Below are 17,325 nucleotides of genomic sequence, written 5' to 3'. Positions count from 1 at the left end.
CGCCCGGTCCTCGCTTGGCCCAGAGGAGGCCTGGCCTCCCCCCACCCCACCCCCAGGCTGCTCACGCCCGCCCAGAGCAGGGCTTGAGGGGGTCATGTGGGGGGATGTTGAGCGAAGGCTCCTCCCCAAGACCTCCCAGGGGACTAAAATTCAAACCCAGGGTGAAGAGTAAGGCTCCAGCCTGAAGCAGGGCTCGGTTCCGGGGAACCGGGACCAGGGCTCTCACTCCGCGGGCAGCAGTGGAATTCAGTCCCAGGCATTTGTTCAGCGGCTGCCCATCCGTGGGCTGCTGTTGGGGATCAGAACCAGCCTCACCAGATGTCATGCAGGAGCCAGGTTTTGGGGGGACTGGCAGTTTGGTCCGGATGGAGAGTCAGGACCAGGAGCATTTGAGGTGGATGTGCACTGAAGACTCCAGGCTGGGGTCTCAGGAGGAGAGGCCCGAGGGAAAGTGAATCAGGGCCACAAGGTTGGGGAGCGGGAGGGCACCCCGGAAGCCCTCTGCTCCCACCAGCCAGCCGGGCATGAGGTCAGAGCCGGGCAGAGGGATCTAGACTGGAGAGGATCTCCAGGGAGAACTAGAAAGAAGTCAGAGGAAGGACGGGCAGAGAGGAGGCCAGTGGTCACTCACCAGAACCCTGGGCTGGAAGGGAGATTTGGGGAGTCACCTGGTGGGGGAAGCACTGAGAGGCCAGAGGGAGAGGGCTTCCAGTGGAGGAGGGGGTATCTGGGCCCAAGGTGGCCAGTTTGGTAAGTCTGGGACTTGGGGGTGGGGGAGGGGGGTCGGTGACAGCAGGGCCCTGTTTTGCCACCCTGGAGAGTCACTGCGAGTGGACATCCACCTCAGAACCCCTTGAGAATCGTCGGGTCACCCTTTTATATTTAATTCACTGCCTTAAAGCAGACATCCTGACTATGGCAGGGCCGGTGGCCAAGACCTGCCTTACTCCTGGGTGATCTTATCTGGCACCTGTCATATCCACAGGCTTCCTCTGGTTTTAAATGGCTATACCCTCACCCTCTGAGTTCAAAGGCCCCTGACCGTCCTCCCCACAGTCAGCGCCACAATGAGACCCAGACAGAAAGACCCCTGCCTAGTCTGGGCACCCCAAGACCAGGCCCTCCCCCTGCTGTTGACTTGGTGGAGCAAAGATTCCCCAGGCCAAGGCAGTGTCAGCTCAGAGTCCCAGAAGCCCCGGACCTGAATTTGCTACCCACTTCCAGGCCTCTCTGGACTCTTCCAAGGCAGGTCAGCTGCTCTGGAGGCTAGGGAGGAGGGCCACCTCGCTCTCCTCACACTGCCCCGTCCTCCCAGCACCCCTGGAGAGGTGCACATGTGAGGGCTCAGCCCAGCCCCTCAGAGGGGGCGTAGTGCCAAAGGGCGGGCGTGGTGAGGACCTAGGCTAGCTGTTCTTGGACAGGCCCTCCTCCGTACTTGCTAATTGGTTCACCGAGTGGTGCCAGGACAGGCAGGGCGTCACGCCACTGTACGGTGGAGAAACCAAAGCACATGTCTTGGGTGACCTCAGCCTCACCCAGTCCTCTCCAGGGCATTTTCTGCTGTGGGAGAGCTCTATGGTCACCCCTCACCCTCATGAACTCCACTGGGCTCATACAGGGGTGCCTGGCAGCTGTTCAAGGGCCTGCCAGCCCCAGGTGTCTCTGGGTGGGTGTTTTTCAGAGGCTGGAGGACACTGTCCTGAGCCCCACAGCCAGCAAAGAAGACCGGGCGCTGACCGTGCATGGGGAAGGCTGGCAGGCCTCGCCCATCCCCCTGCCTGCCCGAATCCGTGAGATCGTGGCCAGCAGCCTGGGCGAGGAGCCACCCCAAGGTGAATAGAGGTGTCGTAAGAGGTGATGGGAATGAGAGGACACCAGGGGAGCTGCCCAGCCATCAGCCGCAGTCCAGCTTCAGGGAGTCAAGCCGCATTGTCCCCTACTGGGCCCCTGCTGGTCTGTCATCGTCCCGTGTGAAGGGCCACAGAACCACACCCTCCCATAGGAAGGCCCGGGGGGTCATGTGTCATACCCACTTTGTCCTCACTACTAGGCCACAGGGACCTGCCCAAGCCAGCACTGCATTTGTGTTTGTGAAACGTTTGTGAGCGCCAGTCTTGGTTTCATCCACATTTGTTTTTCATTAGATGAGGGAAAACCCTTAGGGTTGACACTCAGGAAACAGATGCTGATCAGCCCCCCTCCCCCATTCCATCCCCACCCCAAGAGCTGCGCTCACCCAACCCTGCAGGCCCCCTCGAGGCACCAGCTCATTGTCATGCTTTTCAGCTGAGGAACTGGCCCTGAGGCTGGGTTCCTGCACCGAGGCCACCCAGCCATTGGGCCTCAGAGGTGCTCATAACTCCAAACCAGTCTGGCACCCCCCTGGGTCCCAGGACCCCTTCTGAACTGAGGGTCCGTGCTGCCCTCTAAAGGAACTGAGAGCTCACTAGGGTGTATTAAGGAAAGAGAAACCCTGCGTGTGGTTGGAAAAGCAACTCATTATTCAGGGATGGGATCTGATTTCACTGAATCAGCAGTTCCCACTGTTTCCCAGGGCTGGGGCACCCCCACTCGTTGTAATTGGTTTGGGGCTCACCCTTGGCATCGGTTTGTGTTTGAGGTGAGGATGTTGTAAAAGGCAGGGAGGCAGGAGAAGGCCCACTGACCAAAGAGCAGGAGAGGCCCAGAGGGTGAAGTCTACCTCCCCCACATCCGGTCCCCTGGGTCAGAGCAGCCTTCAGGGCCACCATAGGGACAGGGTGCTATGGCTGGCCCCGGTGCCACCTGCAGGGGTGCGGGAGCCACCAGGAGCCTCAGCCCAGGTGCAGGAGGAGAGTGAGCTCCTGCAGGAGGAGCTGTCCCGGCTGGAGGACCTGCTGGCACAGGTGGGCACCGAGCGGGACGAGCTGGCCAGCAGGTACCACATGGTCAGCGAGCGGGTAAGTGTTCATAGAGGCACGTGCCAGACCGGGGGGTTGGGGGGGCAGCCGGGCCCAGGTTGAGGCGGTCACCCATTGGGACTGGCAGTTGGACCAGTGGGACCAGCATCGAGTCTTAGGATGTACCTCAGCCACGCAATCCAAACCCTGGGCTGGAGGTGGAAGGTGAGGGCAGGATGGTGCCAGGCCGCCCCAGGCTCACAGCCCAGCTAAGGCATTGAATTGTGCCCGCCTGCCCAGGAGCCCTGTGGGGGCGGCCTGATCAGTCCTGACTGTTGGCCCAGCGACTAGCCCAGGTGAGCCCAGCACCAGCCCTCAGTCAGCACCTGCCCCAGCAGGGAGGGTGGCAAGCGGAAGGAAGCAAGCCCTTTGGAGTCATGCTGAATTGGCCCCAATACTCAGACCCAGCTTGTGGAGAATTGGCTCAGCCCCAGCCCCCACCCCTCCTGACAGCTGAGGAACAGCTGTGACCCTTGGCCTGGGTCCTCCATCCTCTGTGCCTTCCAGGGTGTCCGGCAAGCTGCAGCCAGAGGCCGATTTGGTTACCAAGTCCGGGGGGTGGGGAGGGTGGGGGGAAAGGCAGGCTCCCATTGTGTATGTGGGGAAACTAAGGCAGAGAAGTGAAGATACTTACTCAGAGCCTCTCCCATTTCTGCCACCCCCAGACATGATGGCTTCTGAGGCATGACTGGGCAAAGGGGGGCCCAGCCCACAGTGTGGGGGGCTCAGAGGCCTTGCTGGGTTGGCCCAGCACCTGCCTTTGCTATCTTCAGAGACACCTTGCTCCATGTGTCTCTGGATAGATGATCCCACTTTCCAGATGAGCAAACAGAGGCTCAGAGCAGCCAGAGTGTCCAGGGCCCTGCTGCCGTTACTGGGGCTGAGACCACCACCAGTGACCAGTGCTCTGTGCTAAGTGCCCGAGGGCCCCAGGGTGGGGTGCCCTCTGCTCCGACTCCCACACTGTGGACTCCTATTCTCATGGTTGCCTGCACCGCCGGGGGGCCCGGGGCAGGGCTATGAGGCGAGGGTCCTTCTCATGGGGTCCGGGGCGGGAGCACTTGGAGAACACTCTGTGAGCTCGCCTGCCCTCCCGGGGCTGTCTGTGGCCCGCTGGCCATGGGGGTGGGGGATGTTCCTAGCACAGGGTGGGGAGATGTTGGGAACCGGCCAGTGGGAATAGAGGCCGCAGAAATCCTGTGGACAGATTAGCAAACCTCATGAGTCAGATCTGAACTCACAGACTCAGCAGCTCAGCCCACGCCCGGGCTCCCTTGTTCAGCACCAAAGAGGCTGAGCCTCCTGCAAGTTACCTGGGTGGGTGGGGGTCAGGGTGGCCGGTGTGACTGTTTCCTGATGTCCCCAACCCCAGTGGCAACCCTTGTCCCGCCCCTAGATCCATTTGGGACCTGTGGCCCCTCCTCTCTCACCCAGCTGGTGGCTGAGGAGGGGACACTCACCTCCCCACACACCTGGTCCCAGGTCCTCAGGTCATGCCACAGGTGTGGCCTCCGCTCTCCTGACCTTCATATCTCTCAGCCCCCCACCACCTTGCCCGCAGGGCCTGAGTTCCCTCCCCCAGCACCCCAGACTGTGCTCTGAGTCAGCACATCTTGTAGGGACCTGCATCTGCTTTCCCTCTCAGAGCCCCAGGGTCCCCATCTGCTCAGGCTCTGGGGCAGGCCTGGCCCACACATGGTGAGTGTGGTCCCCACTCACCTGCTGGCTGTGGTGCTGGGAGAAGCAGAGGTGTGAGCATAGGCAGGAGGGGCGGCCAGAGGGTGGGACCCCAAGCTCATTCACTGTCATAGAGGGTGACCCCAGGCCTGCTCTGCAACTGGCTGTCCTGCCCCCTATGTGGCCAATGCAGACCCTGGAGGTCACCTCCTAAGCTGGCCGCACACCCTCGACACAGGGCCAGGGTGTGGATGCCCATCCATCTGACCCATCCAGTGGAGGGGCCTGAGCTTCTCCAGACCCAGACCCCACCTGACCCCACCTGACCCCAGCCGCATGGGAGGGCTTTGTGCCAAAGCTGCCCTCCAGGTGGGCTAATGCTCCCCTCTAGCTGCAGGCCCAGCTGCAGACCACCGAGGCCCGGCTGCGGAGGTCAGAGCTGGAGCACAGCGTGGACCTGGAAGAGGCACTGGGCCGATTGGAGGCTGCAGAGCAGAGGTGAGGCCAGGCAGGCACAGCAGTCAGGGCTGCAGGGAGCTCGGCCATCACCTCAAGAGGCAGTGGACCCCACTGTGCCTTAAAGCTGAGGGCCAACCTGCTCCCAAAGTGGCTCTAAGTCGAATTCGCCTGTAAGAGTCAGCTGCAGGCTTTAGGGCTTGGAGTGGGGGGGAGCAGGCAGGGGAAGGAGTGGGTAGAGCAGAATGGGGAGTTGATGGCCTCGGGCGTGGGGTGCAGGTCCGACAGGCTGTGAGGGTCTCCCTGCCCCTACTCCTCGAGTGTGCCCCCCAGACCCCTGATGCCTGCTATGGCTGGTGCTCTGGCCAGCACTGTAGCCGACTAGCCCTCGGGTGGCCCAGCCCGTCCTGGGGTGCCCATGGTGCTGTCCTCGAACCCACTCTTCATGCTCTGGCCCTGACTCCCAGGCTCCTTTGGCCTTGGTCACTCTGATTTCATGGTCAGGGGCTCATTTGTTCACTGTGGTGAGCATGTGTGATACCCTAGCCTTGCAGAGGTAGCCCCTGCACCCCTGGACCCCAAGCCTCAGGACACAGTCCCAGAAGGGCAGGGCACCCCTCCAGCTCTCTGCCCAGAGGAGCTGAGCCCTCAGTGTCTCCACCTGCAGCCCTGGGGGCGTTCAGGCCCGTGGAGTTCTTCCACTTCCCGCACTTGCCAATCCTAAGGGACCGGAAAGGGAGGAGAGTGCAGGGAAGCCCTTTGCAAACTAGTTTTGAGGGGGGCATAATCCGAGTGGAGGCTCACACCCCAGGAGCAGAGAATGTCCTGCCATGGCCTCGCCGCCTGGCGGGGAGATGCTGGCTCTGGAGGGTGGGTTTGGCATCCCTCCACACACAGGCCTGTCCTGGGTGGAGAAGGCCCCCAGGTCACGGTGGGGGGCTGCCCCTCCCTGTTCTCACCTGCCCCACTGCAGGGATGGCAGCACCCCCTAGCCCTGGTACCCTGGCCAGGGCTCCCAGCCCTGCCCCTCTTTCTTGTCTCGGGGTTCACCTCTGCACCTAGGATTGAGGAGCCCGCCACAGTTGTGGGGGCAGAGCCAGGAAAGCTCAGAGGGGAGAAAGAGGGGGCCAGGGTGGCATCCAGATGTTGGCCCAGTTTGGGGGCCATTGGGGACCCACTGCATATGGTCAGTGCTGCTTAGGGACATGCAGGGAGCTGCACCCTGAGCTGGTATCAGCTGGGCCCAGGAGGTTCAGGGCCGGGTCTCCGAGCCTCTCTAAGCAGAGCCACCTGCCCACACCACCGCTGTGGTTCCCGCCCGCCCAGGAGCACCGGCCTCTCCCAGGTGAACACGCTTCTGAGGGAACAGCTGGACCACATGAAGAAGGCCAACGACGCACTGGCTGAGGAGCTGGCCCGGACGACGGGCAGCGTGCTCCACCTGAGGGGCGAGCTGGAGCTGAGGGAGGCTCAGCGCTGGACGGAGAGACAGGTGCTCCCTCGGCCTCCACCCATTGGCAGGGATACTTGCTCCAGTGCCCGTGGCTGCTGGGGGCATGGGCAGCAGGGACCAGGACAGGGGAAGCTGGCTTCAGACATGCTTCCTTCTGAGGGCAAGGCACTGGCCTCCTGAAATGCCACACCCCCCACGCTGCTTGGCCACAGCAGTCTGCAGAGTTGGGGGGCCCAAGGTAGGGAGACTTCCTGCTTGAGAGAAGCAGGGCAGGACCGAGGCCAGACCTGAAAAGTAGGGGCTGGAGTCCTGGCTCTAGCATGCCCATCTGTTCCGGAGGCCTGCCTCCTGGGCAGGATGCAGCACGTGGCTCCCCGCTCCTGGCCAGCAGGGCCACGAAGCCTTGCCTGGTCACAGTTGTCTGAAATCCTAAGCCCTGGGGGCGGAGGCAGGGGGCGGGTGGCGAAGTGCTGCAGGTGAAGCCTCGCCAAGAGGAAGAAGCTGTTCTTCATCACAGGTGGTCACCGACAGCAGGACTCTCAGCCTGAGAGGGGTAACATTTGAGACGGATCACGCCCCATGCCCTGCCATCCACGTCTTCGCAGGGAGCTGGGGGACAGGTCTGAGCTGGTGTGGCTCCGGTTTATCAGGGTCTATACCTCCCCTTGCCCTTAAGACCTGATCTCGCTGGCTAGCAGATGTGTTCTCTCAGCAGCCCCAAGACACCCTTTCTGTCTCTGGCTTCCAGCCCCTTTGATCCTGACCGAGTCCTGGGGAAGGCCGTCTGCCTCCTCCCTCTGGCTGCTGTAGGATCTCGGCTTTGGCTCTGCTGTCCTGCAGTTTCACTGCAATGTGTCTGTGTGGAGGTTGCTGTTTGTCTGTCCTGCTGAGGCTTCATCGGGACGCTGTGTTTTCGTTATTTGGGGAAAGTGTCCATTACTCTGCACACTGCCTCCTCTCCGGCCTGAGTGTGTAAGCCATTCTCATGCTCCCTCCGTGCTTCTTAACTACCTACCCACATCGTCTTTCTCTTTATTCCCTGATCTATATTCTAGTTAATTTCGTCAAATCCACCTTCCTGGTCATCAGTTTTCTCTTCAGTTGTCCAATCTGTTAAACTTGCCTACTAGGCTTCCATTCCAAATAATGTATTTTTCATCCTTAAGAGTTCCGGTGAGTTCTTTCCCAAATATCTTACTCTTTCCTCCTGTTTTCCAGCCTGCCATGTATATGCTGGTGCATAGCAACGGCAGTTGTCTTGTAGCCTGTGTGTGATGTCTCATATCTGAGGTTTAAGGTCTGCCTCCACTGTTCCTGCCACCACTCCATGTGCTTTGTGCCTTGGGTCTTTGGTGATGTCTTCATTTTGTTTTGTTTTTAAAGTAGGAGCTGCTTATTTCCCTCTGAACTTTGTGAAAATTCTTTGACACCTGGGATGAATGTGGTATCTTCTAGAGAGCATTTTTATTTGCTTCTGACAGGTGCTTACAGCTTCTGACGGTCTTTGGGACCACATTGAAGTTAATTTTCAGCTTGAGTTTTCTGAAAGCACCCAGTTATGTGAACGCAGGCTGAAAACTGGACAAATGCTGTCTGGGCCACAGGGAAGGTAGTTTTCCCTCCTGTCTTAGTGCACCCAGGCTGCCATAGCAAACCCCACAGACGGGGGGCTTATAAACGCATTCATTTCTCACAGTTCTGGAGGCTGGAAGTCTGAGATCAAGGTGCTGGCAGATTCGGTTACTGGTGAGGGCCCCTTCCTGGATCGCAAACCTTCTCAGGATAACTTCACGTGGCAGAGGGGCGGGAAGCTCTCTGGGCCCCGTTATAAGGACACTAACCCCATTATTAGAGCCCCTCTCATGGCCGCATCACCTCCCAAATTTCCCCCTCTGACATCAACACGGTGGGGTTGGGAGTTCAACATATGAATTGGAGGATACAAGCATTTGTGTGTGTGCGTGTGCGCACGCGCGCATGTGTGCATGTGTGTGCGTGTGTGCGCGCATGTGTGTACTAGTTCACTCTCAAGTTTACTCACCTCTAGCACACCTTACACAGAGTGCCACTTCGGGGTATCACTTCTCTGTGTGACTAGATTCCCCCGGTTGGGTGGCCTCTGGGCTTTACTCTCTCTCCCCTGAGCCCCTGAGGTCAAGGAAATGTGTTGAAGTTGCTCCATTTGGCAAAAGCTGCCTACGTACCTCTGACTTTATCGGTTTCTGGCCTGCGTGTTCCTCACCACGCGGGCCAGCCCAGCCTCCAGTTCAGGACTTGTGAAGTGTGGAATCTGAAGGATGTAGGTGTAGTTACTGCGAAGGCTGGTCCGGGCAGCCGCTCCTGCACTTACCGGGCAAGCAGCTTATTCCACACAGACACCGAGGACCCTGTGCCAGGCACTGAGGGGCACTCCCTCCACAAGGCGCCCAGCAAAGTGTTGGGGCCAATGAGGGGACCTGGGACGTGAGGTCAGGGCAGAGGATCAGCAAAGGCTTTTCCTGAAGGAAAAAGGCCAGGCCACACACCTGGACATCTTAGGAGCCCGCCCAGAGTAAAAGCCACCCTCCACTCTGGAGAAGGAGGCAGAGCCTGTACCCTGTGTGTGTGGGGGGCGGGGAGGGGTAAGGGGGTGCACGCGAGCTGAGGGCTGCAGAAGTGCCTCCCACTCCAGAGGGCCAGGCTGAGTGGGTCCTGCCCTGGGCAGAAGCTGGGTGTGGTCACCTTACAGGTCCTCTGGGGATGGCAGATTGCATTATTGTGAAAGATGAGCCCATTGGGCTGCAGGACGGTTTGGGGTGTGGGGTCTGGCCAGTGTGACAGCTAGAGGAACGGGTCGCAGGGCTTCTCACTTCCCAGGCCTGGGCCTGCACCTGAGGTGGGCACGGGCCCTTTCCTTTCAGACCCGGCGTTCACACCTTGGGGTGCAGCCCCAGGACTTCCTCCTCCTGTGGAGACAGGTGACAGCGCTCCGAACACACGTGGCTGAGCTTCGATCTGCCTCTGAGAGGTGAGCCAGCTGCCCCATCGGGGTGTAGGACAAGGGGCATCTGATGGTGGCCCAGGTATTGGGCCCTCCAAGCTGCTCCCATGGAGGAGCTGTTCTGGCTCACAAGCCACTGCCCCAGCCCTGCTGGGCCTCAGGGTCCCTGTCGGGTGGAGGGTGGTAGGGTTGAGATGCCCTAATGCACAGAGGGAGGGAGGGGGTGCAGGGCAGAGATGACGGAAGGGGAGGAGCTACACGGTACAATTTCCAGTTCCTCTAGTCCTTGCCAGGCACCTCTTGGGTCTGCCCTGGATTATTGAGGGACCTGTCAGCCCCTCTTCTGCACACAAGGAAACTGGGCTCAGAGGGTCCATGTCCTCTGTGGCCTTGTTGAGCCCTTGCTCACCCCTCTCTGGCTGTGACATGGGACCATGGGTAACACACAATAGAGGCCTCTCCTGAGAATGGGGGCGGGGGAGGGTAAGGGGGTCTGCTGAGGGCAGAGAGCAGGACCCATGTGACCATACCCTGCCCCTCCTAGCCAGTGGGACACCTTCAGGGCCCTGAGCCCACAGCTGGCCCTGAGGTTCAGCTGGGGGTGCTGCCTTGTCCCTAGGAGTCTCACTGACATGCAAGCAGAGGCAGCCAGGACAGCCCGGCGCCTGCACACGGCCTGCCTGAACCTCAACTCCAACCTGCAGCTGACGGCCAGCAGCTCGGCAGGTGCCCTGGAGCGGCAGGCCTTGCAGGGGGCTTGGCTGGAGCAGCAGCTGCGGGACAAGGTGCGGGAGATGCTGCAGCTGCAGGGCCGCTGGGACACGGAGAAGGTGGCACTGCAGGCCAGGTGGGTGCCTGAGAGGGCTATCGCACAGCGGAGGTCAGGTGGGGGCTCCCTGCGCCCCCTTCCTATCTGCCCCGCAGCCAGGGTTCCAAGTGATAGGCAGTTGTTATTCCAGCTGCCACATGACATTCCCGCGGGTAGGCAAGCCCAAACTCCTTCCAGCCCTGCAGGCCAGTTAGAGCTCCCCAACTTGGAGGGTCTCCGTGGACACTGCATTGGACACACGTGGACTGTCCTTGGGGCTAAAGGCACGTCCTTCAGGGGCAGGCGCTTGCTTTGGGGTCAACTGTTTGAGAAGCAGAAGCAGGCAGTGGGCCGGGCCCATCTGGGGTCCATGAGCCTCAGAGGAAGCATGGGATGTTCTGTACACAGAACCCGCATCAGGGGCTTGAAGTATGTTTCCTTCAGCAGAAAACAGGGAAATAGCTCCCCACTGAAGGCCACAGGGCACAATTCCACAGAATCTGCGTGCCTGGGGCTCACATGGCCACAGACACCCTGCCGGCTGACAGGATGGGGCCCGTCCTGCCCTCAGGGGGGCAGGAGTTCATGGGGTGCGGGTAGTCCCGTACATCCTGCAGGGCAGCACTCAGGGCCCCAGTACTCAGAGCAGAGTACTCTGGGGTCATGGGAAAGGAGATCCAGGTGCCATGGGGAGTCAGGAGAAGAAGGTGGGTCCTGGGAAGGAAGGGACAATAACATCTTCACTCACTGTTAGACTTGTGGTGGCAGAGGTAGTCCAGGCAGGGCAGTGGCGGGCAAAGGCCCCCGATGAGCACTGCATCTGCTGGCCCCAAGGACAGGGAAGGGCCTCAGAAGCTGAGTCAGGGTCAGCCTGGGCCCTTGGATCCTGACGTTGGGGTCTGTGCTTTACTCTCAAGACGGTGGGAGCCATTGAAGGTTCTAAAGTAGGAGAGAAGTGTCTGACCAGACCAGGGACTGAGGTCCACTCAGACAGATGTGGCCAATGCCTGAGGCCCGGCCACACCACAGGAGGAGTCTGATTCAGCCAGGGAGTCTTCAGGGCCCACCCGTGCCCTGGGCTCTGTGCTCTGTGCTGACCACCCTGCCCCCCACCCCCCGACTTTTCTGCAGACTCTCCGAGCAGAAATTGCTGGTGGAGAAGCTCACAGAGCAAAACTCGGAGAAGGAAAGAACCATTTCTTCCCTCAGAATGGATGTTCAGAGACTAGTGCGTGGGGCTGGGGACATGGTTGGGTGTGGGAGCTCTGGGGCCGGAGCGTCGGCCGCCCTGCTGAGGGGTCTGCCTGGGCACAGGAGTCCTGGCGCAGTGGAGGCCAGCTGGCGGCAGACAACCTGAAGGAGGAAGTGAAGTCCCTGCGGCGTGTTTTGAACATCATCACAGAGGTGCAGGCCATCTTGGGTCCCGGGGGGTCCCGCTGATGTGTGGGATAATCTGGGAGGTCCCCACTGGACATGGCCCTGAGCGCTCTCCCCACACTGTGAAGGTGGCCCAGGCAGACTCGAGGTGTCCAGAGCTGGCACAGAGCAGCAGCACTGACAGGGAGAAGGCACAGAGACCACTGAGGAGCCCTCCACGCACCTCGTCCCTTCACTGGGGTGCATCTCCACCACGGGCCCACTCCCGGGCCAGCCCAGACCCTGCGCTGCGGGCTGTGCGGGCAGCTATTGAGAGGAGGCGGCAGCAGGAACAGGTGGGCAGCCACCAGAGCTGTACCCTGGGCCCCACGGGGATGTGAAACCCATGGGGCTGGCAGGTGTTGCCATAGGACCTGCCCCTGAGCCCCACAGCCCCAGGGAGGGGGCTCTGCCCTAGGTGCATCCTTTCTGGCTGGGGTCTGTGGTCAAAGGCCTGCCCAGGCCGGAGGGAGCTCATGCTACCTCCCTCCCACCCCACCCCGAGCAGGAGCTGCGTCTACAGCTGAAGTCCTCCCAGGCGGTGGCGGCCAGGCTCCGGGAGCAGCTGTCAGAGAGGCAGCGGGAGCTGCGAGCCTCCCGGAGGCTCCTGCAGGAGCGAGAGCAGGAGCGGGGGGACCTCCTGGACAGGCTGGAGGCACAGAGCCAGAAGGCACAGCACTGCAGGGCAGCCAGCGAGCTCCTGGGAAGGTGGCTGGCCTGAGGGCTGGGCAGGGCGATGAGCTGTCTGGGTCCAGGTTGGACAGAGCGGGCCGTCCCAGCTTGGGGGCGCTTCCCCCACAAACCTTCCACATAGGAGGGAGTGGGCAATGATTCCTGGGGACAGGTGGGCCCCTCAGCATGGAGGGAACATGGCCAGATTTAAGGGGCATTTGGGAAATGGAGGCCTCGGGGGCCAGGGCCAGGGGGTGCAGCTGAGGTTCAGGTCCCTGGCGGAAGGGTGACATGCGGCAAGGACTCGGAGTGGGTCAGCGTTGAGCACGGCCTCACACAGGGAGCTGGATCTGGAGGGCCCAGGGCCCTGTCAGGACAGGTGAGCAGTACAAGCAGATGTGGAGCTGGGAAAGTGCAGGTGGAGAGATGTCTCTTCCGTCCAGCAAGTTCTGTAAGGACTGGTGGAGCCGGGCCTGTGGGTGGCAGAGGGCTGAGCACAGGGCTACACCAGGAGCCTTTGCGTTTTAAGGACTCCCAAGGGCCACCAGGAGGGGACAAGCTGCTGGCCACCCCACCTTGCAGGCTGTCCTGGGGCTGGAGGTTGCTGGATCTTCCTCGTCCCTCCCCACACTTCCCTGAGCTCCTGCCCGCAGGGGCCCTCATGCCTGGCGCCCACCCTGCCCTGCACATCCTCCTGGCAGTGGGCTGAGGCTGGAATGTTCCCCGTGTGGGTCTCCCGGCTCCCCTCCTCCAAGGCTGCCCCAACCTTGGCCTCCCCTGCTCCCAGAGAGAAGAAGGCTCTGGAGTTGGAGGTGGAGGAGCTAAGGGGCAAGATGGATGTTTGGGACATGGACAAGCAGAAGCGGGAGGCCGAGAACGCTGAGCTGCAGAGAAGCCTCCTGCTCTGGACACAGCAGAAGGAGGAGCTGGAGCAGCAGGGCGAGCGGGGCCGCAGGGAGCTGCAGACCAGGTGGGCCTCAGCGTCCTCATCCACTAAGGGGACCGCTTCCTTAGCAACCCTGTTTCCGGGAGTGGGGGCACCCACCGAGACAGTGGGGGTGACAGGCTCTCCAGGCTTCCTGCAGGCTGAGCCATCGCCCCAACACCCACCCAACACCCGCCCAGTGCCTGCCCCAGCAAATCCACCACCTCGGGCCCAGGAGAGGGGGTGCCCCCAGCATGTGTGCACCCAGGTGAGTCCACTGAGGCATGGACAGAACCCCACCCCCAGCCGGGAAACAGGGTCCTGGTTCGGATGCCACCCTGTGCACTCACCAAGTTCAGGCCTCCAGAGTGACCTGAACTTGGAGGCTCCCTGGGCTTGGAGGAAGTTGCAGGCGGCCACCCTGCTTGCTAGGTCCTGTGAGGTGGCCTGTCTTGCCTTGAGCCAACCTCACACCATCTACCTCTGATTTGGGGACCTTAGTCAAGGGCGCCTGGAGCAGCTGGAGGAGAAGGTCTCAGGGCTCAAGAAGGAGCTGGTGTCGGCCCGGGAGGCACTGAATGCAGCCCGGCTACAGAGGGACGTTCTGGAGAGTGAGAGGGAGGCCCTGCATGGCACGCTGGCTCGGGTATGCCTCTGTCTCCCACCTCCCACGTGTCTCTCCCACCGGGCCATCCTTCACTTCTCCTGGCCGCAGCTTTAGTGCTCGGGAGCTGCTGTTTACCCTGGAGGCCTCCTCACTGTGGGATTCCCTTCCCACACCCATCCTACCCAGACCTCCAGCTTGCACACCTCCATGACGAGGGGCTCACTCCTTCCCTGGCACCAACAGCTCTGCCGGGGAGAAAGTTCCTCCTGTGAATCTGAAAGTCCTTCCCTGGCATCCCCCCTCAGGGTGACCACTACCCCCCCCCCTCCGCAACCCTAGGCTGAGTCCAGCAATGCTGACCTGGAATTGCTTGTGACCCGACTGAAGTCAGAGGGGGTGCAGCAAAGGGACTCCCTGGCCAAGATGGCCACCCTGATGGAGGGCCTGGCGAAGGACAAAGGCAGCCTGACCCACCAGGTCCTGCAGGTGAGACGAGGGCCATGTGAGAGCCCTTCCCCTGAGCCTCATTCCCCAGGGTGGCCATGAGACTCAGTCCCAGCTCTGGTCTCTGAGCCTAAAATCCTCCCTGCACCCATCTCCCCTCACCTCTTCCATTCCTGGACTGAGCACAGGTGTGTGGGGAAGAGGCCTACATAGGGACAGTGGGCCTGGACAGTGGGCCTGTGGAGGGAAGGCCACACACACCAAGGCAGTCCAGGGAGAGATGGTCAGCCCATGGAGGCACAGGTGTGTGGGGCATGGCCTGGATGCCGACTCCCCCAACACCCCTCCCCCCCGGCAGCTGCAACAGGAGGGGGACCAGCTGCGGGAGCAGGAGCAAGTGCTGAGGCAGGAGCGGGCAGACGCCAGGGAGCGGTTGGCATTGGCAGAGCAGCAGCTGGAGCAGCTGGAGGGGCAGGCAGACCGGCTCCAGCGTGAAAGAGCCCAATTGCAGGAGCAGGTGGCCCAGGTGAGAGGTCTGCAGGGGCTCCTGGCTCTGGCCACACCCTGCAGGGCCATCCCTTTCCCTCTGTGGTGTGGACGGGTCACAAGTCACCTTACCACATCACACTGGCTCAGGATGTCAGCACCGGCGCTTTCTGACTGCAGTGCTGACTGACTTGGCTGCATTCAAAGGCAGGTTCCCTGTGGTGGGGGGAGAGAACAGGGGGTGGGTATGCAAAGAAGAACGTTTACATCATACCTGCCACCAATCCCAGGGGCTGAGTTCTGCCCCTCATTAGGGGTCAGAGGCCCAGTGATTCCACACACTCAGGGCTCAAAGGCTTCACTGCTTTTTCCTGTATGTTGTTGCCTTTCGTCCGCAGCTGGACTCACTTATTCACTCGGTCACTGATTCCCAGGTCTTCTATTGACATAAATCTTGTGTTGAGGAGGAGGCCACACTCAGGGGGCAGTTACACTGAAGCAATTTTGCTATTTTCTGGGCCCCCAGTGGCATTCAGACTGCATGGCCCCCTGTCACCTACCTTTGGGACTCAGCGCAGCCTCTTTTGGCTTCTGAGACTCTGTCGTGTCCCTTTTTCAGTCATTGGTTTCCTCTATATTTAATTACACGGTTATATCCAATATGCCAGTGTACAGTTCAGTGAGGTTTGACAGCTCCGTGCACCTGTGTCGCCACCACTGAGACCAAGATGTAGATCTGCTCCACCAGCCCAGCCCGTTTCCTCATGCTCCTCCAGGCACCCCACCCCTGGCAGCCTCTGCTCTGCCACGTACCACCAAGACTGGTGTCGCCTGTTTTAGAGCTTTTTGTAAATGGAGTCACAGTACAGATGCTTTTGTGTCCAGCTTCTCTATGTCTACAGGGCTTTGAGAGCCATCCATATTGTCAGGTGAATCAAGAGTGTGTTCCTTTTCACTACGTAGTAATATTCCATTGTACAAATAAACGACATTTCCATACCTATTCACCTGTGGCGGGGCATTTGGGTTTGGGGCGATAATGGACAAGACTGGTATGAACACTTGTGTATATATTCTCATTTCTCTTGAGTAAATATATAGGAGTGAAGTTGTGGAGTCATTGGATAGGTGTGTGCTGAACTTTATAAGAAACTGCCAAGCAGTTTTCCAAAGTGGGTCTGTCATTTTACTCTACTGCCAACAGTGGGGAGACTTCCATTTGCTCCTTGGCCTTGTCAACACTTGGTATCATCCATTTTTACTTTTTAGCTCTCCCATGTGTGTGGAGTTATATAGCATTGTGGTTTAGTTTACAGCTCTTGATAACAGGAGATGTTGAGCACATTTTCATGTTATCTGGGAATAACAAACTTCACTTTTTTTATGGCTTCAGTGCTTGTATTTCTTCTTCTCTCTGTGCACTGACTAAAGGCCAACAGAACAAAGTCAATAAGAAGTGGTGAGTGGCCTTCCTTCCACCAATGACAATAATAGGAAAAAATTCAATATTTCACCCTCAAGTATGATATTATCTGTAGGCATTTTATAAATGTCTCTTATCAGATTGACAATGTTCCCTTTTGCTTAAATCCAGAGCCTTTGCATTCTGTTAACATTTTTTCTGTATCTATTAAGATGATCATGTCATTATTCTCACTCTGTTAATGTGATGAATTATATTGGTTAATTTTTTAATGTTAAACCAACCTTGTCTACCTGAGATAAACCCTACTTGGTCATAAGTTAACAGATATTTTATATATCTTTCAATTAAATTTCATAATATCTTGTGAAAGACTTTTGCATGTTTATTCATGAGGAATGTTGGTCTGTAATTTTCTCCTCTCATAATGTTTTTGTCAGATTTGGAATCAGGGCCTCATAAAGTAAGTTGGAAAATATTTCCTCCTCCTCTGTTTCTAGGGAAGTGTTTTAAAAATTGGTGTTATTTTTTTCTAAATGTTGGTAGGATTCAATAGTGAAGAATTTTCAGTAACCACCATAGGCTCGCCCCAATGACAGTGACGGGGTCCCACTCACCTGCTCCACCATCCCACTGTGGCCAACGCCCACCATGTTCCACACACACACCCTGGTGGTCAGTGCATGTCATAGCGACTGGTTGTTCAGTTGTTCGGTTGTTCCACTGTTCGGTCTATTTGCATATTCAGGTTTTATATATATAGACTAGAGGCCTGGTGCACAAAAATTTGTGCACTCGGGGGAGGAGGGGGGTCCCTCAGCCCGGCCTGTGCCCTCTTGCAGTCTGGGACCCCTCAGGAGATAATGACCTGCTGGCTTAGGCCTGCTTCTGGGTGGCAGAGGGCAGGCCCAATCCCTAGGTGCAGCCCCTGGTCGGGCTCAGAGCAGGGCTGATTGGGGAGTTGGGGCGCCGCCCCCTGTCATGCACAGAGCAGGGCGGATCAGGAGGTTGCGATGCCACCCTCAGTCACGCTCAGGGT

General features: G+C 59.2%; 1 protein-coding gene across 1 annotated transcript in view; it reads left to right on the top strand.

The window, feature by feature from the left end:
* The first annotated feature begins 2,018 nt into the window (after positions 1-2,018).
* CROCC2 (ciliary rootlet coiled-coil, rootletin family member 2) overlaps positions 2,019-17,325 on the top strand; it is a 51,976-nt gene continuing 36,669 nt past the window's right edge. The window contains exons 1-13 of the mRNA XM_014547191.1: positions 2,019-2,097; positions 2,791-2,939; positions 5,008-5,114; positions 6,399-6,564; positions 9,426-9,532; positions 10,125-10,352; positions 11,445-11,589; positions 11,819-12,025; positions 12,238-12,437; positions 13,189-13,371; positions 13,828-13,972; positions 14,273-14,419; positions 14,736-14,903. Of these exons, the coding sequence (XP_014402677.1) occupies positions 2,019-2,097; positions 2,791-2,939; positions 5,008-5,114; positions 6,399-6,564; positions 9,426-9,532; positions 10,125-10,352; positions 11,445-11,589; positions 11,819-12,025; positions 12,238-12,437; positions 13,189-13,371; positions 13,828-13,972; positions 14,273-14,419; positions 14,736-14,903 (2,031 nt within the window). The remainder of the gene's footprint in view (positions 2,098-2,790; positions 2,940-5,007; positions 5,115-6,398; positions 6,565-9,425; positions 9,533-10,124; positions 10,353-11,444; positions 11,590-11,818; positions 12,026-12,237; positions 12,438-13,188; positions 13,372-13,827; positions 13,973-14,272; positions 14,420-14,735; positions 14,904-17,325) is intronic.

Source organism: Myotis brandtii, unplaced genomic scaffold (genome assembly GCF_000412655.1).
Source record: "Myotis brandtii unplaced genomic scaffold, ASM41265v1 scaffold112, whole genome shotgun sequence".
NCBI classification, from domain to species: Eukaryota; Metazoa; Chordata; class Mammalia; order Chiroptera; family Vespertilionidae; genus Myotis; species Myotis brandtii.
The sequence above is the reverse complement of the archived record's forward strand: the minus strand, read 5'-3'. Positions and strand labels throughout refer to the sequence as shown.